At 36.4% G+C, this 26,154-nt stretch overlaps 1 protein-coding gene across 5 annotated transcripts in view; it reads left to right on the top strand.

Annotated features, from left to right (window-relative positions):
* The window catches only part of LOC132706855 (ephrin type-B receptor 1-B), a 340,303-nt gene that overhangs the window by 298,404 nt on the left and 15,745 nt on the right, over nucleotides 1-26,154 (top strand). For all 5 annotated transcript variants that reach the window (XM_060678452.1, XM_060678456.1, XM_060678453.1 and 2 more), the window contains exons 6-8: nucleotides 22,613-22,996; nucleotides 24,481-24,636; nucleotides 24,693-24,856. In XM_060678452.1, coding sequence (XP_060534435.1) covers nucleotides 22,613-22,996; nucleotides 24,481-24,636; nucleotides 24,693-24,856 — 704 coding nt within the window. The remainder of the gene's footprint in view (nucleotides 1-22,612; nucleotides 22,997-24,480; nucleotides 24,637-24,692; nucleotides 24,857-26,154) is intronic.

Here is a 26,154-nt window from a genome sequence, read left to right as displayed (position 1 = left end):
TCATAGAATATAAGTATTTTTCTTTGCTTTTCTTTTTTTCCTTAAAGTTAGTATATTATAACTGAACACTTTATTTTTAGATTTTGTATATCTTTCTTTAGTTTATGCAGCAGATCTACTTTAATTTTTTTATGGGCTTGACCCATGAATAAATAAATAGGTAAATATTAATTAAATAATATTTGCAAACATCTGATGCGCACTTAATCCGAGACGGCCGGCATCCTCGGAAAAGTTGCTACGGCGAGGGGGCGAGGGCGCTTCCTTTTTGAAATTTATACGGTGTCAGGCGTATATCTAGTTATCTGAAAGATTTTCCGCTACCTCTCGCTCCGGATAAAATTGATAAATTTCCCTTCCGCTCGCTGTCTGTTTTCCTAGTTTTATCGCTGACTCGGTCGAAAGTATTTTCCATTTCGAGACGGTGTTATTTGCCCAACGAAAACTGACTCGAATGTTTTATTAGGTTGCCCCCTTTGTGCTGGGGCTCGCAGCGCCCGAGCATCACGTCCGCGTAGGAAATTATCAATTATTATTGACCGCTCCGAGCTCGATAAGTCCGTTCGCTAGCATCGAACTATTTTCGTCAGATTTTCATTTTACAGCTTTGCCATAACATCCGCTTTTTTCAGATAATCGTCCATGGGGTTAAGTATTAATATCGATTACTATGAAGTAATAATAAAGTATCACTGTTACCTATAACGAGAAATATTGTTCCTATTTGCCTATTTTTTTTTCCCGTGGCCGTATCACCATCCAGGTAACATTTGAGAGGTATGCGCCGCTCAGCTACAGCCGGAGCGGGAGTGGGTAAATTCACGATTTAAGTACCAACTTATAAAGAGTATTATTTTTTTTTTTTTATAGGGCGCCAGGTGATTTCTTTACTTATATACCCCTAAAAACACTGACATCACCAAACCTAATTCGCACTGGTGACATTAGCTACGGTTATTACAAAGAAAAAGGAACAAAAACACTCCATGACATTCAGTTATTCGATTTAATGTCGAAATGGGGGGAAGAGTTATCCGCCGCACTGGGATCGGTATACAAGATCGCAATATGTAATTACATTAAACAACTTTACACGTTTTATTTTCCTACAGCGTAAATAATCTCTCGAGAGTATAGACGAGTATAAAAAGAGGGTAACCCCTTAACGACAAAAAAAAAGGAACCGTCAATAACCTCTTTTCAACTCATCGTTCAGGTAATATCTTAGATGTACAAACAAAATTATAGAATTCGCAATAAAACTTAAGTTGGGCACTACACCAGTCCTTTTTGTCGAATCGTTTTATTTCCTTTTACGTGTAAGCGAAAATAAAAAAAAACAAATTCCACTACGTGGTACTTATCTGGAGTACGGACGTCGGTGTAGAACTCTCAGGTTAATTCCGAAGATTTCCGAAACTAAGGCGTTTGCTCTTCCCAATTTTCCGGATGTTCTAGGCGTACTATTATATCAACCAATACATGGCCTTTTCCGGATAAATAGCAACCTTCTGTTTCTCGTATCCGTCCGGGACCACAAAAAGCAAATTGCCAAAAAAAAAAGAAAAACGCCTAAGAATGGAAAAGAAAAAAAATCAAGAAGTGATACGAATTGATAAAGATTCTACAACTACAATTTTATTTTTTATTGGTTTTTGATTTCAAGTAATTTATCTTATTTATCTCAAGAGTTTAAATTTTGAAAGTAAATCATTATGCTTTTACTGTAAATGAAATTGACCTTTTTTTTTTTCCTTTATAAATGAGTTAAAATAAATTGTCCAAAAAAAAAAACGATCAGAACAACTACCGAGAACTACGCACACAATAAAAAGAGAACTTACCTCGTATCAGCACAAAAAACAAACCCAAAACACGAGACGTTTCTCTACAAAACCCAATATCTATTCAAGATAAGCTTTGGAACTTCTTAAAACAACCAGAGTACCACAAAAGTCGCCAAAGCGGGATGCAAAGTGAAAAATCCGTAAAACGCCAGAATAACTTTTCTGTTCACTAAGCAACCTAGTTATGACTCGTGCAAAATTTAAGAGCGATCACCGCGGTCACGGCTTATCGCGCTGCCTTTTTTTCTCTCGGTGCGTCGTTACTTTTTTTCCACGCTTTCGTATTTTGCCATCAACATGAGTTTACCGGGTGTCTCAAATTTCAAACGTAACATCACGTAAGAGATATTTATTTATATTTTGCACTATACCTACAGCCCAATCTTGAAGAGTTGGAAAAAACTTTAAATTCACAAGAATATCAAAAAATGCAAATCTCAAATCAGTCGAAATTACATAACTTGCATTCTCCTAAATATAACCGCAATTAGAATTTATTTGAAAAGAATTTTTTTTCTTCTATCAAGAATATAATCACCAAAATTATCATTAGCCGATTATCTACTGTTTACGTTTAAATTTTTTTTCAAATAAATCCAAATATACTGAGTATTATATTTAAAACAATTATGTTATATCCATATATTTTTATATTCTCTAATTACTAAAAGATACATCTTTTGTAAAATTAGGCTGTAGGTACGGTATCAAATATAAACATTTTTCTAATATTAATGGGTTGCACATTGAGTTTGGTGGTGTGTGATTTTTTAAATATAATAAAAATAAAAATCTTAAAATAAATTTTTGCGCCAGATATTTTGATTATGGCTGTGATCATTTCCCACTTTTTCATCTTTATACCTCTCTCTACTTATATGTTAGAGATAAAATCAATAATTAAAACGACTTAAACTCTTTTAGCGAAAAAGTTAGCCTGGGGCTCGCAAAACGACAAGCAACAATTTTAATTTTTTTTTCTAACCTATCTGTTTCCAATAGCCCAATATCTCCTATACAGTGAATAATTGTTACTTAGCGTTAATTCAACTATAAGAATCATTCAATCGACATTAAAATCTAAATAGGAAGCATAGGAAATAATTGAATTCCATTGGCGTTCACTGAATATATTAAATACAATAATAGTTGCACTTCATTAAAAAATCTATCGATATTGGGTCAACATTAATTGTACAACGCATCGATACGAAGCTTCGATGAAATAAATATTGAATAAAAATTATTTAGACTGAAGTAGAGTCCCGTTTAGAATTTAATTAACTGCAATATTTGCTTAAATAAAAACAAATTATCTTTGGATGTGTATGTTTATTAACTAAATAATATTTTGAATTTAATTTTAACGCTGCAAGGGAGGTTTGTAAATTGGGATTCATTCCAATTTCGTTAGATTCGAGTATTTTATAAATACTTCGATTTTCATGGAAGTGTTACTTTATTACTTCATATACGAACAGGTTTAAGGAAATCTTTGAAGTAATAATAATAATAATAGTATCATACGAACATATACTAAACAAATAAAACTTAACAAGGATATATTAAAATAGTCATTAAAGCAATACGGTTTCAACCCAACTCTTTAGATGTTGGATGTTGAAAAAAGCTCCAATTTCTTCGTAAAAACATTAAACATTCGAAGATGTATAAAGAATGGACGGTAAAGACACGCGAGAAATGTTATTCGCTGTCCCTCAGGGACCAATTTTACTTCTGATATTTTGAGATCTTACAATTGAACATACATTAATGATGATCTTCTAACTTAAAACCGAATGTTTCAAGAAGACAATTTAAAACTTAATCCAAGTAAATCATGCGTTGCGGTGTTCGGGAATGATAAGAATGTTAACTTCCTTATATAGTGATGGGATAAATGTGCCAAGAATCTGGAAGTTATCTTAGACAGCAAACTTAGATACAAAGAACATCTAAAAAAAATATTTTAAAAGTCCTTTGCCTTCATGAAACTTTTATATAATAATAGACATATTTTAAGTAAACAACTGGAATGAAGCTACCGTGGATCCCTGCTCCTCTCTAATTTCAATTTTGTAACCTTGCCTATGGTTTTTGTTTGGTCCAGAAAGTAAAGAATGAAGGTATTAGGTGTGTCTATTGTTTGAGGAAACTTGATCATGCATCACACTTATACAATGATATAAAATGGCTCAAAATGAATGAGCGCAGAATTCTGAATTTCTCGACATATTTGTTTACTGTAATAAATAATCCTAATTGGGCAGTTTCGATAAAAAATATTTCGTAACACGATCCACAATACAATTATTAGAAATAATGCAACCTCGTAAAGTATTTAATCTTAATGCCGAAATGTTATTTCGTTATAAATTTAATTGAATGGGTGATTGGAAGAAGGATAACATACCAGTGAAGCCGTTAATTTCACAAAGATGGTTCTCATTGACCAATTGTACACATTGACAAAGTACATTTGATGCCAAAGTTTGAACGATTTACACCTATTTGGTAATTAGATATTGGAATTTGAATGGGCCAAAATTTTTTTTCCACTCAAATTGAAAAAAGTTAGTTAAAAAAAACAAATGAGAATTTCATTATAGAAGGTTCTGTAGTCTTCGAGTATGTAATGAATTATTTTTTAAATATCTTCCAGCTTCTTATAGTTGATAGGAATGTTTCCCATTGTATGTTTTTGAAATGGGAAGATCCACATTGTCTTGTTGCTTCATATTGAAAAGGCCATGGGTGAAACCGTCAATGAATTCAGATGCTCTGATATAGCCTGTCATTGCTTGCGTATATGTTAAATGCCTGTATTTGCTTAAAGTATTGAGGCCACCAGCCCCAGGTATGTCGGTATTTGTTAGCCGTTTTACTTGAAACTTGGGATTTTTCTTCTTGGAGTAAATTCGGTCACACTTTCTTAAAGATCGCTTGATAACAGAAAAGTTTCTATCGCAATGCAACAAACTATGACCTCGAATGGGAAAATATTGATCGATAACTGCAAATCGGTCATTCATGGTCAGGGCAGGAAACAACCCGGTTAGAGTATGGTTGCGGTTTTGCCCAGCGCACGTATCACTAAAAACGTAAAGGGTTCTGACTTCTTCGGGAATATGTTGGGTGATAAAGTTCAAAATGGAAATACTGACTTCTGAGCCTCTCCCTCTGTATGAGTATAGAAGACCGATACATCGTTGCCAAGGCTGTGAACGTTAAAAACATAATACCAAAGTTTTCGCAGATAGAACATTTCCTGAACTGGCATTAATGGAAGGGGAAGATTTTGCATATAATCAAACACTTTGGCTCCAACGTCATTCCTCTCGTTACGGGTCCCCTTGATTTCTTGTAGTTTTTTGTAAAATTTGGATGCTCGTCTTTTATGAATCATAAGCTCTGCAACTGCGCACCTCTTTGCTGTTTCATTAAGAGTAGCCGACTTTATTTTTGCATTAAGTCGAGCAAACGTTGGACCCAGTGAATAGTTTATCCTTGGTATGCAAATTGGACAAACACAAAAAATAATAAATAGCCCTCAGTTTTTCTCTCGAAAGTGTCCCCGACACACGTCATTGGAATAATAAAAGCACTCTTTGATTTATCTTTTTTTAAAATCAAAATTAACTACAATAGCGAAACCCAAAACGCATTGTATTTTTCCTGGCCTTTAGTTGATCCATTAGCGTGAATCGTTCCGCATTGTATTTTACACGAATAACGATTTAATTTTAATCAAGTTTTCTCTATATAAATGTACCGTTTTATATTTTCTACTTCATCGATTTCGATTTTAATCGAATATCGTTCCCGACGATAACTCACCGAAACAAACAAATAAATAAAACGCTAACTGCAAGAATAAATATCAATACATTTGCATACTTAAATCGGTTTTTCGCTTTAGTCCGCCTTCAAATGTCCCTCCGTTTCCGTCGATAGTTAAAAATGTTTCCTTACTATCGAAAATCGTTTTTTAACCCTTACAACATTTCATTTTCGTCCCGCAAATCGTTATTTCAATGCGGGTTTCTTTAACTAAAATAAATTGTGATTTATAAAACCTAAAGATTTATTTTGCTGTTATTTATATGCCATTGTAAGCAATATTTCAACGTTCCTAATTAAAAAAATTATTTAGATATTGTAGGTTTATTTGAGTTAAGAATTGCATCGAATATTTTACGAAGCTTCATTTATTAAGCTATATAGTAGTATCAAGTATCTTATTCCTAAGTATTGCAAATTCGTCTTAAATTATCTTGGAAATAATTCACCATTATCAAAAAAGACACAATATAATCAAATTGTCAAAAAAACACAACTGTTGTTTGACAGTCAGAAACACATGGTCTATTTCCTTTTTAGCATTTTACTTGATATGATTAAATGTGGGTTTGTTTTCAGTCAGGTAATATTATGGCAATCACTGGGGCTTGAAAAGTTTCTATTTTGAGCAAAGTTTTCCCAAAGTGGGAGTATGACTGGGTTTAAAAATATTTGAAATAAATATGAACGAGAAAGAACCTACTTTCGTACATTCGGCGACGGACTAGGCAGCAGTGAGATCGCCAGAGGGGATAAATGTACGCACACAAATAATATTCCGTACTACTGATTAATTATTGTGGTCTTTATTTATTGCCCCGCCAGTCTAAAATTAATTTAAATAAACAAACTTTCGGTGTGATGGATCGGTTCACTTTTGACGAATGTTATGTCGTTTTTCTTTTTTTGGGATCCATTTTAGGGCCATATATGTATTGTCTTCTTTTTGGCCGACCTGAATCTCACTTAACGTTATTAAAACATTGAGTAACCTCGTGTTATATAAAATTCCAAAGAGTTTTAGTTTTCTATTGTTGATATCCAGTCAGTGTTAACAGTGTCGTAGGAGACATATCATTATTTGTAATTTTTGTTACACACAAATAAAAAAAACCTCACTTTTATGGTTTATTAAAAAAGATATTGCGCTGAGCCCAAAGTTCCGTTAGTTTAGGAAATATGGGCAAAAATGGTCGAATTTCACTTCGTTTCATTATCTCGATGTCGGTTGATTTTAGACAAAGCGGAATTAAGTATATTAATATTACTATTATGTTGCCCTCTAAGACGCAATCGGTATACTTAAATTTAATCTACGGGAAACCATCATCAACTTCGGCATACACTGTTCAATTTTTTAAAATTGTAGAAGGTTTTATATATATTCTTCTTAGTCGTTTGCTCGGTTTCGAGCATCGTGAGTTCATAGATTGGTTTCTGTGGTGAGCTTCCATTCCTGTCTGTTTTCTGCCATCCTGAATGACTGGCAGAGGTTTTTGCCGGTATGGTTCTTTATAAGATCCGTGTATCTTGTGGGCGACCTTCCTCTTGATCTTTTGCCGTGTACCGTTCCTTCCAGTGTGAGTCTTTCAAGGCCATTTCTTCTAACCACATGACCGAAGAATTTTGCAATTTTCTCTGCGACAACGATACTCAATCTCTTCCTAAATCCAAGTTGTTGTAGGATGGATTGGTTGGTTCTTCTCTCGGTCCAGGACACTCTTAGCATTCGTCGCCAGCAAAACATTTCAAATGCATCTATCTTCCTTTTATCATTCATTTTCAGCGTCCAGCATTCTGATCCATAGAGAAAGACTGAGAACACTACACTTTTGACCAATCTTATTTTAGTCTTAAGGGATATTTGATGGCTTTTCCACACTATAGTTAGTTTGGTCATGGATTCTTTCGCTATGGCAGTTCTTCTTTTTATTTCTTCGCTAGATCCGCCCATGTTCGATATTGTGGTGCCAAGATATATGAAGGTATCAACTGTCTCGATGTTATTTATCTGTTTTACTTCAGGTCTGTTGTTATTTTGGCGATCAATTATCATTATTTTGGTTTTCTTCTTATTTATTTGTAGACCCACTTCGTTGCTCGTCGCTTCAACTCTACGTATGAGACTGATCAATTCTTCTTCTGACGCAGCAATTAGTGTCGTATCATCGGCGTAGCGTAGGTTACAGATTTTGATGCCATCAATGGTGATTCCTCCCTGCCATTCATCGAGCGCCTTCCTCATAATCCACTCGCCATAAATATTAAAGAGTAGTGGGCTTAGTATGCAGCCCTGTCTGACCCCTTTACCCACTCTAAATGGGTTGGTTAGTTCTCCATCTACTCTGACATAGGCTGTATTGTTGTCGTATAACTTTTGAATTAACGATATTAGATGGCCAGGTGTGCCCATTTCATTTAGAATCGTCCATAAGTTTTGCCATCGTACACAATCAAAAGCTTTAGAGTAATCTATGAAGCATAAGTAGGTAGGCACATTGAATTCTCTTGATTTTTCAATTATTTGTTAGGTTTAGTATCTGCTCTCTAGTTCCGCGTCCCGGGACAAAGCCGGCTTGCTCTGGTGGTAGTTGTGGAAGTAGGAAAGGCTTTATACGTTCTGATATTATGTGTAACATGACCTTGCTAGCGTGTGAGATTGTCCTATAATTATCGCAGATGTCCTTCGGTCCCTTCTTGTGTATTGGCACATAGACCGATTTCGTCCAATCATCGGGCCAAATACCGGTGTCCCATATCATTTGACAGATCCTATGAAACAATTCCACTCCTGTTTCCTCAAGTGCAGTTAGCATTTCAGCAACAATGCCATCCTCTCCAGGCGACTTGTTGGACTTCAGCTTGGTAATTGCTGTCCTTACTTCTTCTTTCAGTATGGGAGGTTCTTTTCCATTGTATGTGCTTTTTTCTGTGTCATTGTTTGAGTTTCCAGTGTCTTCCATCAATTTCTCACAGTAGTTCTTCCATCTTTCCTTTATCTCTGCTTTGTCTGTTATTAATTTACCAGCTTCGGATCTTATCGCCCAGGATTTTGAGTTGAACGTGCGTGTAATGTGCTTGATTTTGTTAAACAGGTCTTTTGATTCGTTGTTGTGCGAATGTTGCTCAGCTTCGGCGCATATATCGTTTAGGTACTTGTTTTTGTCTTTTCTACACTGGTGTTTGATATCTAGGTTGAGCCTGCTATATTGTTCTCTATCTTCATGTCTGTGTAAGCCCGTGGCCTTGAGTTGTTTCAGCGATTCAATCTTCTTCCAGGTTTCCTCTGCAATCCATGCTTTCCTCTTCTGTTTCACAGCAGCTTCAGTTTGTGATGCCACTTTTAGCAGTGCAGTTTTTGTTTTGTTCCACAATGAGTTAGAGTCATCGTCTGATTGCGTATGTGAATTTATTTTGGAGATTTCTGCTTTAGCCTTTGATCTGAAATTTTCATTATGTTTAAGGCCCGACCAATTCCTAAAGGTTTTATTAGGCTGCGATCTGCTTAATTTTATGCGGAGCTCTGCTGCGAGAAACTGATGGTCACTGTGACAGTCCTTTCCTGGGTAAGTCCTGGTATTCCTTACTGAAGTCCTCCATCTGGATTTTACTAAGATGTAGTCTATCTGGTTTTTATGTAGGCCTCCAGGTGAGGTCCAGGTGTATAGTCGTCTTGGATGATGTTCGTGCCCCGTGTTTGTGATGAAAAAGTTGTTCTCAGTGCAGAATTGCAGCAGTCTTTCTCCTCTAACATTTCTTTTTCCCAGACCGTATTTGCCGATAATTTTGTTTAAATGTTCATCTCCAGGTTCTCTTCCAACTTTGGCATTATAGTCGCCTATTAGCATCGTGATTTCTCGATTTGGTAGAGTCTCTAGTAGCTGTTCTAATTGGGCGTAGCATTCTTCTACCTCATCATCTGGTGCTTCGCTGGTTGGAAAATACACTTGTACAATATTCAGCTTCACAGGACGCGCGTTAAATCTGATCAAGATGATTCTATCATTGATTGCTCTGTATTCTGTTATGGAGTTTTCAAGTGTCCTGTTTACTACTATGGCCACGCCGTTTCTAGATGTGTCCTCGTTGCCTGAATAAAAAACGATGTTATTGTTTCTGGATATGAAGTGTCCTGAGCCCTTCCAATGCGTTTCTGCTAAGCCCACTATGCTATGACTGCTTATTTCTTTCTCTACTATGGCGAACTTTCCGGCTTCTAGCAGTCCGCGAACGTTCCAGGTGGCTATCTTTAAACTTTTCCATATGTTCATTCCAGTAGCCCGTTTTCCATGTGATGCCTGGTTTCCTACACGCACATGGCCAGTCGCCCATTTCACACCACTAGGCCCGGACCCTGAGTGGCGCCAATTGCTAGTTGGATCGCTCGGCAATACACATCCCGTAATACTCATCAAATCATCAATATCATGAATTTTCCTGGGGGGATATATGACGCAGTGGGGCCCCTGGTCCTTCTGCGTGGTCCTGAGATAAGCATTTCCTCCTATCTCGTTGGTACGGTTATCCCGCCGGTACTCGGTCGCCAGTATATATATATATATATATATATATATATATATATATATATATATATATATATATATATATATATATATATATATATATATATATATATATATATATATATATATGATGACACTATATTCCGGGTATCATCCGTTCGCTCGTTGAACTCCGACTGGAATCCTGCAAATCCTGCATCCGACTGGAATCCTGCAGACGTTTCGCCAAAATCTCACTTGGCATCTTCAATGCTCGCGCTCCGAAAACAGTTCGAACACGGACTTCGGAGCGCGAGCATTGAAGTGAGATTTGGCGAAACGTCTGCAGGATTCCAGTCGGATGCAGGATTTGCAGCCTTCCAGTTGGAGTTCAACGAGCGAACGGATGATATCCCGGAATATAGTGTCATCACATTTTTCCATCCGTGAATCAATACGTGAGAATATATATATATATATATATATATATATATATATATATATATATATATATATATATATATATATATATATATATATATATATATATATATATATATATATATATATATATACATTTATGATCCAAACAACAAGTCTGCAATAAATGTTACATGTAAATTAAAAATAAGGGGCAAATTTGATATACACCGGAAGCATTGCGATAAACAAATCGTCCGGTCCGGTCATATATTTTTTTTTGTTATTCGTGTCCGAATAATTTTCCTGCAGCGCCGCGAACCCGCCGTTGAAAATTTCCAGCGAATAAATTCCGTGTGACGTAGTGATTAAACAATTATTTCACGGATAAATTCGCGTCGGTGTCGATTTTGTAGTACGTGCGTGCGCGAAGAGGGTTACGGCCGGCACCCGGGGATGGTAATTGTGTTTGCAGATTGGACACGAGCTCTCGTCATATACACAAATCGCGTTGTCGATATATACATCCGTATATATGTATATACGTGCATAAATGTCTTTGTTCAACGGCTTTGCAATTATTGTTTTTTTTTTATTTGGGTTGTTCGAGTATCGACGTGTTAGGAAGTGACCTACATATACAGACCTGTGAAAAAATATAGACTGAAACATATTTTTATAATATTTTTTCAATATTTTATTACACAAATGTCACTAGCATATAAATAGGTGTATAATATAAAATAGGTGCGATTGTTTAAACTTAGTTTTACTTTATTTGGTCTTGACGTTGAGGCGTCGCCTATTTGCCTTGAGCGGGACGAGTTACACTGTGAATGTTTATAAACTCAATCGAATGCAAATTTTTTTAAATGCAAGACGCATTTTGTGTATCATCATTTATCTGTTCAGTTTTGTTTTGCATTTAAATATTCCGCGTGGTAAGACATTAAATCCAAATCGAAAAGCAGCTTATTCTTGACTTAAGAGTCTGCGGAAAAACAGGAAAAGTTATAGCGGACGTCATTAGGTAGGTATGAATTTTTTTTTTAAGTTTGCAATCGAAAACTATGGTAAAATAAAATGTTCATCCTCAACAACACTGGCTCAATTGTGATCCAGGTTTAGTGAGAAAAAGGCCAGCTACGTCTCAAAGAGTTAAAGGATGAGGTTCGTTATACTCTGTGCCTTCTTAAAAACCGAATTGGACTTTATCGACTGGCGTATGACTGTTGTTAATTATCATGCAATGTTACACGATTACCTTGTACCATTCATTAGGCTGACTGAAGACGAAAACATAATTTTTCAACAGGGCAACCCTGTAGGTGCAACTACAAAACAGTGATTTCAAGATTCAGACCTAAATCCTATAGAGAACGTCTGGGAGATATTAACGACGAAATTGTATGAAAGGAAAAGCCAAAAATAAATAATATCAATGAAGTCAAACCAAGACTGCGATCAACCTGGGCCAAAATTTTAACTAATACATCTAAGGACTTAATTGATAGCATGCCTAAAGGACTAATAGAAGTTATAAAAAATGAAGGTGGTTGTTTGGTTGGAGTGAGATTTTCACCATAAGTAAATAAAAAATGTAGCTAATATATCGACACTTTTATTTGTGTGTACTATTTACGTACTATTTTCCGAAATATTCAATTGGTTTTAAACGAAATTTATATATATGTACTATAATTTTTCCCAGGTCTGTCAAGTGATCGCGTTTAGGATTCCGTTAAAAGTTTTGGTGAACAGTTTTTGATACTGCACGCTTCTGTGTACTTCCCCAATCGGATAATGACACATTTTTTTACACTTAATTTTTCACTGTATAATGGTCGGCGTTGTTTACCTTATGAAACTATAATCACATAGATAAACAGATACATAGATCATTTAAACTATTCAATTAATTAAAATAAAATATAATAATAATAAAAAAATTATCAGAATTGCGAGTGTTTGGTACGCCATATTGACTTCCATTTGACAGGCCGTTGGATTGCCTAATTCTTTTTGACGCTAGTCCAGGCAGGTTAGAAGTTACATGGTCCAACGATAAACATCAAAAACCAAGGCAAGGGAAAAACCATGTAGCTAACTGCAACTTGAAACCGCATGTCTCCAAAAATCGGTAAATATTTCTAGAATGTAATTTAAGATCAGTTGAATGGAAATATTACGTTACTGAATTAACCGTATTAAACTTGGGACTGGAAAGGACAATATAACACATGAATCAAGCCGCGAAATGGTTACTTTTTAGACTGTACAAAGTTGTGAAAGTATAGCTTAGTAGGAGACCTTTCAAATATTACTTTACGAGTATAGTTCTTCTTCTTCGTTATTTCTCTTGGCCTATAGCCAGCGTTGGAACCCCCCCATCATATTTTGTAACACATATTCGCGCATTACGGAAGGTTCCAGGGGTATCTATTCCTAGCCCTAACCGTACTTATAAAATTCTTTAAAAAGAGAGCGATAATACAGAAAACAAATGCGTATTGATAGTTTTTGAATTGAGATTTGGACTATAAACACCTTTAGTTTTAGTGTGGTCCTTCAAATAAATGCCAGAACGCAAACAAAAAATACAAACCCGCATAAATTTTTGCCGGTAGATCCTGGAAATTTATTTGAAATATACCAAAGTAACCAAAACTAAACCTCGGGTCGCCACAACCCATATTATTAGTACGCATTCGTCTTCTGTATTACGGTTGGACCAAAGCCTACTTATTCAAAATTAAAAAAGTCAAATTTGTTTGAACACGTCTCGAATAAAATATGTTGCCATATTTTTGAAATGGTAATTTATTTGTTGCTGGGCGTCCCAAATAAAAAATCAATTTTTAACTATTAGTGGAGCGCCGTAAGACATAAAAATGGTAAAATCTCGGAACCCAGGGGCAGTCAATGAATCTGTGTAACAAGTGTTTGACTTGTTATTAAAAGCTCAAATAAAAATGTTAAAAAAAAATTGGCCGATCTCGCAAAAAAATGATTTACAAAAGAAAATTTAACCTTAACTATATTGATTATTGTTCATTATTGTCGTCGTCGATTTCGTCGATGTAGATTGAAGGTAAAGGATTAGTACAGCTATCACTATTCTAAGCAAGCTGCACTGCAGTTTAATCCACTTTTCCTGCATCCACAAGATGCTCCACATCCTGTTTTGCCTGCGCAAAAAATAATTTTTAGTAAAGATTCTGAAGCTGGTCGCTGCGTCATTGTTTGCGGTATCAATATTCCGCGTTCATTTTTCCAACCCCATTCTTCTGGTAATATTCCTTTTCCGAACCATGTTTGAACTTGCAAATATACTCTTTTGAAGTGTTCAAATGCGGCATCTGCAGTAGGTGGTTAAGACGGCAGTTTAACGCAGGTATTTTTAAAATTTTTTTATAAAAAATAAATTAAAAAATTAAAAAATTTAAAAAATTTATCGATGTCTTTGCATTCATTTTTAAAAACTGTCGCAGCATTTTGCAAGTCCGTTTATTTGCAAACACGTTTTTGCCACGTTGAAAAAAAGCTGACGTATTTCGTATTGTTGTTTTTTAAAACATATGATTGTATTAGATCCAAATTTACTGGAGAATACAATATTATCCTCATAATGGTTCATTAACCTCATTTTTATCGTTTTATCATCAGGAATATTATCAATTGTCACAATACTTTTTAATTCTGCCAGCGAAAACTGGCAGTCATCATTTTCAATATATTTAAAAATCTGCTCCATTGCTCCATCTAGTTGTATTGTGACTGGATGAATTTTTTTATCCCTCTGGGTCTGTTTTACACACCTACAATTCTTTTATGGATATCGCGACAATATTCGCTTTTCTCTTCGCTTATCAAATTTAAAATAGTTTGCTTGAACTCAGAAGTAGTTACGTAACCGATTTGCTGTCTTACCGATTTGGACTTTCTTCTTTCCTTCATTTCATCCGCTTCTTTTTCACATAAAAAGCACTTAGCAGAGCTTAATTCAGAGCTACATCCATCTTTGTCACAAATGAGGCAATCATTATTTATATTATCACTATTCGCTGGTTCAGCCATTTTGATACGAGGCTGTAACAACAAATATTACTAATATCAATAACTAACCTTTATAACACAATTAATTAAAATTTCAGATGTAAGGATTGGAAATGTCTTTTATTTTTAAACAAAAATGTGAAAAAATCGGAATTTTCACTATTTTTCCGATTAATTAAATTATTATTTCTGGATAAATAAAATGCATAAAAATAAATCAACTGTTTGTGTAAGCACTATCTTATAGGAAATTTCATGCAGATTCCAAATATATATTAAATTTTACCATTACATTCTAACTTTTAACATCGATTTATTGTAAAATATACTATTGAATATTCACAGTTGTTTTCAAAACCACGTAATATAATAAATATAATAAATACTATTAATGCCACTATTTCCAAGTTTGTAAAACAACAACTACGTATCGAGCCTAGCAAGTTGCCACGTGTATTATTCTGTTAGGGCCCGCGTTAACAACACCCAACAGCTGCTGTTGCTGCTGTCTCCCTCTTGCTGTAGCCATTTGCCTCCAACGCAGTTTTTAGGTGTTCAAGTTCCATCTGGAGGCTCTCCGGTTCGCAAATCCTTCGGGCTCGTTCTGTCAGGGTTCTGATAACCCCATACTTTTGACTTGGGTGATGATTGGATAGAGCATGCAGGTATCTGTCCGTATGGGTTGGTTTTCTGTAAACTGTGTGGCCCAGCTTCTTACCTCGATCAATGAACTCAAGATCATCAAGATCACGGGATACCGAACAACGACCCTCCACCTCCCTCGCATATCTGCCGTATATTCCGAGTGTCACCGACAGGATTGGCAGAGTATTGAAAAGACACTACATCAAAACAATTTTTAAGCCTACAAAGAAGATCCAGCAGACCATCAGGTCAGCGAAGGACAAGAGGGGCTCACTTTCAGCTGCAGGAGTCTACCGCATTCCGTGTTCATGTGGAAAGGTCTACATCGGGACTACCAAGAGATCAATGGGAACGAGACTTAAGGAGCATAAAGCAAGCTGCAGGCTAGGACATACAGAGAAGTCTGCAGTAGCTGAACACGCACTGAGCAGCGGGGAACACAGGATACACTTTGAGAGCTGTAAGTTACTAGCATCGGTCAACGGCTATCACAACAGACTAGTCAGGGAAGGCATTGAGATACAAAAACACCCACACAATTTCAACCGAAAGGAGGAGACCCTTAGACTCAACCAAATCTGGAACCCGATCCTTAGGAACGCCCGAGCAGTACCGATCGATATCCCGAGACCAACCGAAGCGGAACAAGCCCCGCCCACCACCAATCGGCATAAATACAACCTGCGCAGGAGAAATCGTCAGTCTACGTCCAACATCGGAAATGGAAGGACCTCTGAAGAAGCTCGCCACTCGTGCTAGCGAAACGTTAGGAAGTAATTCCAATCGACGACGGCCTTTAAACCCGAACCAAGATAATAGCTTATTAAAGAATTAGTTTTAAAAATGTCGCATTTGTGCCAGATTCGCAAGCATGGTCTTGGTTAGTTTGGTTAGATTTTTGGGCGATTTTGCCATACAAGCTGTTTATATTGTAATGTTTACTTCTCTTTTGCCTTTGACTTACTTGTTTTTTTTTTGGGTAAGTCGTTTTCAACAACAAACGTTGCTAAATTTGTAGCAAGTTTTGCTGTAATCGAAGGGCCGTTAAAAATATAGTGTGCTCACGCGCACTAACGAGAACCGGATAAGATAGTTAACCGCTTACGTAACTCCGTATCGTAGTGACCGACCCCAGGAGCGGAAATTCGAAAATGTTATTTTCCACATGGTTTGATTCCGCGTTCAGCGATCACGCCGCCCGATATCCTACCGGGTAATTGACTGGATTATTATAATTATAATTGGCGCGGCGGCTGTTGAAAAATTTTTCCCGCCGCTGCCCCCAAACGTTGAAAAGCGGGCAACGCTTCACTTGAAATCTTTATCTAATTGCCAATTAGACGGTTGAAATTATGCACGTGCAAACCGATACGTGCAATATACCGGGCGGCCGCTTTGGCAATGTGAGCCGTATATGCGTACATTCTGATGAACTGTTTGCTAGGAAAAAGTCTGCGGTTTTCCTTACTTTCCTTGATGTTATCGCAAGAAATGAGTGTTTCTTCTATCATATGTACCATACCATACGATATATGGAACACCACCTATTTTGACAATGACAATTGTTTAGTCAAAATCATTTATAAATACCGCTGACGATACCGAATATCATGATAACAGACTTCCTTAGCAGACGTAAACAGTGTGCTTAAAAAATAAAAAAAATTATACTAAGAAAAAAGTTACGATCATTTAAGAGTATCAAAAGTGCCTTTTCTCAATCCTGTAATCGCACCGAGTGTGCTCCTTTTCTGGCTAGACAATTGGCTTTTCCGTTACCTTGCAGTCTACTATGCCCTGGTTATCTTAATACCACACCATAACATGGATCGGGTTTCCTGGTAGTCTCTAAAGGACAGTTTGCTTCCTGTGCAATTTGGTGCTTCCCGTAAGTCCCAAACTACTGCATGCGTTTTCAAGCCGTTTACTGACTACTCTCTATTAAAAAAAAGTGTTTATTTAGCCCACATATAGATTCAGGTAGACCCAGTAGATTTTGCAGGGCCGTGAGGGGAAGGCTCAGTAGTAGCTATTGTTCTACAACCAATAAGTTTAAAATAAACGAAGATCATCGACGAAGAGCATTGACGTTTGTTTCTGTTTCATTGGACAAAAATCGTAATCTACTTATCGGTATCGTTCGCGATTGAGTGCATTTATGGAATCATCCGAGTCTTCGTCATAAAAGAAAACGCTGCTGCTTTCAAAAAGCATTAAATAAAAATTATGCCAATAATAGCTAATTTTATGCTTTAATCTTACCTAGGGCACACATATCAGGAAAGCGAATTCTCGCGACAAAACTCTATATTCTTTGGACATTGAGAAAGTATCAGGGTATGGTCTGTTCATAGATATAAGAAAGTGACCAATTGCTTTTCAATGGGTGGTCATTAACATACAATGCAACCAGATTATTACCTACCTATGTTTAATATTCTTTGGTCTAAGTTCATTAGTAATCATTCTCATTTCGTGTGTAATACAGCGTGTGTTGAATCTTGTGCCGATTTTGCAAAATATGTGCGAGTCTAGTGTATCTCAGGAGATGCTCCCTCGCAAATGTAGAAAACACTATTCTATTGAGACTAAGGAAGTCATAAACAATGTTTATTTGACTCTCATTGAACGTGGTGCCAGCAAGAAAGCATCTTTAGAAGAACATCAACGGTATGGAAAATTGTGAATAACTCCATTTCAGCGAGGAAAAAAAGAAGCGATGCTGACATTTTCTCGAGTTTTCTCAAGTTGAAACCGGTGTTAAATGTGGCAGAACTACCTCATGGAAGTGTATTCAACACATGAGTTTTAGATTTAAAAATATTGTCAAAAGGAAAGTTTTAATGGAATCTTTTAGAATTCGGAAATGACGACTGGAATATCTAGAAAAAATTAGGAAAGGCCAATTATTCGACACTTATGATACGTCGAAAAGGGTTGGGTTGACTCAACTGATATGTGTAAAACAAACGCGCCATCAAAAAGATGTAAAAGAGTAACTATTTTGCATGCTGGCTCTAAAGATGGTTGGATTCCAAACAGACTTTCTCTGTCTGCGAAAAATATTAAAGATTCTTCTCTGGATTACCATGAAGACACCACCGCTGCTTTATTTGAAAGTTGGTTTAAAAACAAACTAGTTCGAAACATTCCTCCTAATGGACAATGCAAGTTATCACAGTAGAGAGTTGACTAAAACCCCTTCGTCATGTGACACAAATGTAACAATCCAAAACTACATGTATGATAACAACATTTATTTTCACGAATATTATACCAAAAAGCAATTAATTGAAGTTCTATAAAGCTTGAACCTACAAAAGGAATACGTCTGTGATAATTATCCGAAAAAATCTAGGGCATACAGTTTTAAGGCTTCCACCTTACCACTGTATATTTAATCCCGTGGAACATGTTTGGCACCAACTGAAATCTGCCATTCGTCGTAACAATGTTTTTCCCCGTGTTAACTGCAATGTCCTCAAACTTATAGAAACCGAAGTTGGGCAAATTCTGTTAAACATATAGAAAAAGCAGAACAATCGTATATCCATATTACAAATAATATAAAACAAATAATAATTAGAACAGGCGATGATAGCGATAGTAATACTGATATATTATGTGAATAATTTTAAGTGATTTAAGTAGGTAATCTAAATAATTTGTAATTTTATTTTAGATTTAAACTTAAATACATTCATAAATAAATAAATGTTGTTTAGTATCTTTCCTAACAAAACCCCAAATAATTAAATTTTAATCAAAGTCCGGACCTGTTCGGCCATATTTCATTCTTACAGCTTGCCCGGGTCTTTCCTTAATTCGTATCAGTTAATCACTTTATTATATCTATGAACAGACTTTTTTAGGCGTTCGAAATGCATACCTAGAGTTTGTTGAACGGAAAGAGTAACACATTTAGAGATATTATAGTGAATGGAAAAAGAAACAGGGCTAGTGAACATCGGAAGAAGCTTGCTTGCCTAGGTCACATTATGCGAGAGGAAAGGTGCTGAAATTAATAATACAATGAAAAGTATAAGGCAAAAGAAGTGTAGAAAGAAGACGCACTTCATGGCTGAAGAATTCCAAAGAGTGGTATTAATGTACTTCAATAAAATTTGTTCAAACAGCCGCGTGAAAAGCACACTTCCTTATCGCCGCGTTTGTTTACTGACAGCAGCGCCACCAGCGGAGAACAAGTTCGCGAATATTGACTTTAAGCAGGTCCAGTTCAGATGAAATAACGGTTCTATATGTTTCACGATCCCGACGACACGTCATTTGCTATGCCGGCCGTGAAATATCTGAAAGACCATCGACTTTAATTGTCCCAATCGCGAACAATAGACCCGATAATTATCATTTGCCAATAATGCATATCTGTCTGTCATTCGGCTCCGCTACCTGATGGAAATTAATCCACTACCGCGCCGCTCGGTCGCAATTAATAAAATAGAAGTGCGCGACTATTAAAAAGAATTAACTACGGTTATTAGCAATTACATTTCTTTTTAATGTTAGCATTTAAGTGTTACGAGGTGGTAACACGATACTTACGCAGGCCAATAAGCTCGTAAAGCCGTGACGGATGCATGTTTTGCTTATGTCATTATGGTAATGAAAAATATCGCTCGTAAATATTAATCGACTGTGGAGGAATCTAAACAAAGACGGCCGAATCCAAAGGTGACTTGATATCGACTCGTTTCTATCCAAACCTGGTTCGCCTTAAAAGCGCCTTTTTTTCACTTATTTGAATTTGAATATTGTTTTTAATAAATTAATATTTATTTAACACGTGTCACAATGAGAACAAGTGAATGCGGTTTTCCCTTTTATAATTTACCAAAAAAAAAATAATTGAACTGAGGTGGCTTTTACTTGATGATTTATCAAAATAAATAAGAACCAAAAGTTCAGATTTTCACGAAAATGACAATTGTTGCGTCGACACTTTATCTTCATCAAATTTAATATTAACAAACTACCTGCTACTATATATACCGAAAAATGACCATAAAGCCTTAATTAATGTTGTTGCGAGAATTTAAGTTCAGTAAAGGAGAGAGGTATTTAAATCTAATTGATCGTTAAGCAATACATTTGAATGTCTCATTTTGTTAATCTCCATGGCTTCCAATAAATTTAATTTTCTACTTTTTGTGGCTGTGTGTAATATATCAAAATTGTCGTCAAAAATGTGTTTTTCTGTAGTGTGTAGCATAATTAGAAGCTAGACTATTGTTTTTAAACACTCTTTTATGTTCGTTAATGCGTTAAATGTTTAAAATTGGACATATTTTAAGACAAGTTCCCTCTGCTACGAGAAAAATGATATCAGCTGCAAATGTAGTCTTTCCTTATAAAATGTCACACAAACCGGAAGAATCTAAATTGCTGAACATTCGAAACGGCCTTTAAATAGTAATATTGTGCAACGACCATTGTAAACGGCATTTAAATGAAGAGTTAATTTGACAAGTGCGAAACTCAGCGGAGCGAGTGTGTAATATTGGGTAGTGGGTAATATCCCCGAAAACATCCGATTGCTCGCAAATCCGTGCGGTAAAATCCCGGAAATGTCCGAAGAGGTTCGGATTCGAACGAAACTGATGCGGTAAAGTTACGCTTCCCGCACGCATCGGTGTATATAGTTGGGTATTTTACAAAAGGGTGTAGAAAAAAATATTTGGACAACGCTTATTTTATCCGCTACCGCTAAATATTCGCAGAAATGCATCACGCGGAGAACCTATTAATTACGTACTTATCGGGTACAAAAATCGATCACTTTTGAAACTTCTGTTTTCACTAAGCTGACTGGGTTGTAATACGCGTTTTATTCACTAAAAAGGAGGCCATAACAGGTGAAAAATTATATTCTAACTGAACTTAAAAAACACCACCACAATTGTTTCTCTGAGCAAATTAAAAGATTTTTTTGCTTTTTAATACATCGCGTCTCACCGCTACGGTCGAGGGCCGAAACGAACAAGGCGGAAGCTCACCGAATTCTCATCAAAATCAACTTGTTAGGTATTATGAATATAACGAATATTTAAAATAAATCAAAAATCAAATATCCTCCCGGTACATGACTGAAAAGTTAACAAACTTCAAAGTGCTTTATATTTCCATCCAGGACTTTTCCTGGTCTATCTGGACTTTTCTTAGCAGGTTTCACTTGACGTGCTGGCCTACTCTTCCGCAAAAACCGCAAAACACCTCAGTTATTCGGGAAGATTCGTTGACAGCTTTTTGTACATTAAAATTCGGGTAATCTTATTTTATGAATGTGATAGTTAAGATTTATCAGAACATCTCCTTATTGGTGTGAATTTATTATATCATTATAATATATAAATATAAAATATTATGGTATAATACTGTGAACACTGCTTAACAGATATAGCCTATAGCCAAAAGAGAAAAGATGTGAATGCCACAGTGTTTAAAATCAATTTTTTTGATTTCTTAACACAATAATTTAAATTGTCATTTGTTTTGACAAATTTCCGCACCTAAATTCTTCCGATTTCACGCCGTTTCGAAGGCGATAAAAACCAATTCAATATAAGTACGGCGAAAATGCAAAATTTAATATTCGGTAGATGACGTATTTGGAGGGGTTTTTGTTTGCTCTCCTGCTACGCTGGTACACCGAAAATATCGATATGGATTCGGGCTCTTGAAAGCTTTTTCGTCCCATACGATACGGGAAAACCGGTAATGGATTCCGATGTATTTTTATTGGGGTAATATACGTTTTTATCGTCGAGGTGGTGGGGGGATTGTAAAAATACGCGGAGTAGGTATTTTACCGGATTTATTCGCCTTGAATGTGGCGCGTGACTCCTTTTAAATTTATCGATTTTTTCTGTTATCGTAAATACGCATGCCTCTTATTTATTTTTCGAAATATTGGCATGTAAACCTCAAGCCTCTTATTATGACCGCGTGTGGGGTCATTTTGTTTGTCGATAGTAGCATTTATTATTATTATATATATTTAGCACTTATTATATTTAAACGATGATGCCTGCGCAATATTTTCCTCTTTAAAGATCCGTTTAGGCGTATTTTTGCACTTGTTTAACATATGTGTAAATCGCCCACATGGTCTGCCAAGACTACAGTATCGTCTGCGATGTCATATGGAGCTTCTTTTAATATTTGCAGTTTGCATCCTTTGCGGACAACAATAGATAATGTAACGTAATATTGAACTGAAATACAAAAAAGACTTAGCGTTTCCTTTACTACGTAAAGTACAATCCCAATTTTTATTTTTTGCAGGTCGTATAGCGGCCGGAGAGGGTAGGTTCAACTCTAACAGCGAGGTCAACATAAACACCGAAGTGAAAAGCATACCGGTCACGAAAAAGGGCGTCTATTTCGCGTTCAGAGACCAAGGCGCTTGCATATCTCTACTCGCTATCAAAGTCTACTACATCACGTGTCCGGAGGTGACGATCAACTTTGCCAGGTTCCCTGCCACGCCGACCGGCAAGGAGATCACCATCATCGAACAGGCGAACGGCACGTGCGTGAGCAATGCCGAAGTGGTCGGTGGAACTCCCATCTACCTCTGCAAGGGTGACGGCAAATGGACGTTGCCCACCGGCGGGTGCAAGTGCAAGGCGGGGTTCCAACCGGATATAGAGAAACAGACTTGCAATGGTAAGCGACGTAGAAACGGTTATTCTAGAGCCAGCAACTTTTGGAAGCATTACTTTGAATGTGGGAGGAAATGTTTCAGTGTGGCAACTAAGAGAGCTTCCCACTTCCATTGTCTTTACCTGACTTAATTATCCAACGTTGGATGGATAACCTTTCTCTATTCGATGTTACGGGTTTTGGTCGGAGCTCTTCTTAAAGTCGCTCGTGAATTGAAAATTTCAGTATTGAGACTAGGGGGGAATACACTGAGGTAGAAAATAAAAAAACTACTAGGGAGACCAGAGAAGGGAACAGTCAATACAAGAGGGGAACGAGAATAAATGAGAGAGCTTGATATCATTACGATTCTTTCAGAAGACAAGACCACTACTGTATAGTAAAATGTTGGCAGTACCTATGATGAGAAAATCAATGAATTACTCGTTAATGGCGAATATAGGTAAATATCCAGTGACGCTATTTAGAAAATTAAAGGAAATTCAACTTAACTTGATTGATTTTAAAATTTCATTACTGATCACGTAGGAATATATCTAACACCACATCGCAGAAACCAAACCACCAAACATTCACCCCTTAGATCCACCAGCTGTTCAAAAAATTAAGCAAGAGCAGCGGTCTTAGATAAAATTAATTGTTCTCTTCATTTGCGAAGAACTAAACACATTTTGAAGATATTGTTCAATGTCCACCACCATTTTCAAAAAGGACTTAGTTGCCAGACAACAATATGCAGTGATCAAGGTGGTTATGATCAGAATGGTTATATTGAAAAATACGTCATTAGAATTATAACCATTTGTAAAAGAGACTCAATAGTACATTCATCTGTCGAAGTTATAGGAATGAAATTCTAAAACCTATTCAAAGTTCAATAAATTTTTCCGTCAGTTGTCTAACGCGTACTGCTTCGCATCCAATATTATTACTTATTGGTCCCGTTCTTCTGCGGCTCTCTGATTGCTATTCGTTCCTTTCTGGTGATTTTAGTTGTTCTATTGTCTGGTCTTTCTTGTACTGTGCTTAGTTGTTCCCGTCTAACTTTAGTTTTCAAGTCAGGAGCGACTTCGAGAAGTATTTAGAAGTATAGAGATAATTCTAAATGTACACCTTGAAGCACATAAAGAACACCAGATGGGCCTGACATAGAAAGCTGGAAGGAGTGCAAGATCAAAGAAGAGGCTTCCAATCATGAAAATACCCACGATTTGGAAACCATTAACAGAGCCGGTATCCCTATATACGTTAACTTTAAAGTTGTCTGCACTTAACTAGTATGAACAGCTCCATCTAGTATGCAAACCCAGTAGTCTTCGGAATTAGTTTATTTTCATTTCATAATGAACATTTTGTGTTTAAGTCAAGTGAAGACAATCGACGTTCGAAGTTGTTTTAGTTTCAACTTCTGACAACCAATTTCTCTACCCTCCAATAGTATATCACTAAAATTTTATTCCTCCCAAATAACATAACTCCCGGTTTAGTATGCAAACCGGAAACGTATAAAGCTGACGTGGGCGACGGACCCTGTCTTCCATGTCCGGACCACTCCCAAGGCCCGGACTACGGCCTGTCGGAGTGCAGATGCAACCAGGGACACTTTCGGGCTTCGATTGACCCGCGAAGTATGTCTTGCACGCGTACGTGGTTTCTTCGTCTCGCAAACGGTAACGGTTTAACCTAGGTTTCGTTTCAGAACCACCATCGAAGCCTGTCAACCTGACGGTCAACTTCGTAGACCACTCGAACGTCATACTGAGCTGGTTACCGCCGGATAAGTCCGGCGGCAGGAACGATATAGTTTATAGGATAAAATGTGATGCCTGTAGTTTAGGACTTGTACAGTACAATCCACCCACCGTAAGTGGTTATTAACTTCGTTAATTGATATCCCAGGGATAGTGTGTAACTAATACAGCTTCAAATTCGCAAACACATCGCAAGATTGCCATATCTACTTATTCTATTTTGACTTCGACTGACTCACAATTTATTTTTATTAGTAAATCAACAAAATGAAGTTTATACCAGGTATACTCCGATTATGTTGAAACATCAACTAGTTCGGGCACGTTGTTGTCCTCATTTAATTTTGTATAATAGATATAATGAAGAATGAATGCAAAACAGTACGCCATGGACCTCTCAATCCCCGACTCCTTACAAACACCTTACGACCCATGGTAACAAAAGTTCCATCTATGTATGGGAGGGCTTAAAACACAAGTATTCATTCAAACATTTGGACAATAGCAAATAAATCAAAGATCAAATTACATACCGGTAAAACAAATGGCATCATACCCACGAATATCAACCAATGTTAATTTCGTCGGCTGATGCACTTCACGTTAGGGTATATCCCATTTTACCTTTGAGAAGTAAAAATACGCCCTAAGTTTAAAGCGAATGCCGAATCCTTTTTTTATTAATAAGTGGATTTAAACGGAATTTTGTAGAGTTATTTAAAGGTTCGGATATTCACTAGACCAAATACGGTCGATCCAGAAATTCCAGAGTAGTACCCAACCAGGAAATCAGGTTTTTCTTCAGTATCCGTTATTTTTTGTTTTAATACGGAAAGCATTTCTGAAATTGTATTCGAATTGTATTTAACACTTTTGAACCATAAAGCGATTGGATAACACAGAAGTGATTACGGTTTTACTGTTTTGGCGCAACTTTGACCAACTTGGTCGTGGAGAAAGCAGCTGGATACTTTTTGATCAAATTTTGCAACCTTGTTACATTTATAAGAAAAAAAATCGCTAAAGTTTTGTTAGAAACTGAGGTTCTTGAAAAATTTAAAAGAAAAATCGATAAAACCGGACGGTAGAATAACTAAACACGTATTTATAACATATTTTAAATAAATACGTGCCTAGGCGAATGACCATAATGTGCCGAAAATTGCTTTATTCCAAATTAATTGTATTGTTTTGATATTTTACCTTTAACAGCTTTAAGTACTCCCTCGATATCCAAAGTTCGTTATTGTTGATAATAAATTATATAATAAGTAAATTACAACAATTATTGCTATATTATTATCCACCCTTAAAACATATTTTAAAAAAATAACCATCCAAGATAAGAAGTGCCACTTTCCTGTATTTTAATTGCCGCGGTTAGATCAAACATGGGTCGTAAATCCCAAA

The sequence above is a fragment of the Cylas formicarius genome, unplaced genomic scaffold (genome assembly GCF_029955315.1).
Source record: "Cylas formicarius isolate icCylForm1 unplaced genomic scaffold, icCylForm1.1 PGA_scaffold_8__14_contigs__length_24414737, whole genome shotgun sequence".
NCBI lineage: Eukaryota > Metazoa > Arthropoda > Insecta > Coleoptera > Brentidae > Cylas > Cylas formicarius.
This window is presented reverse-complemented; position numbering and strand designations above follow the sequence as displayed.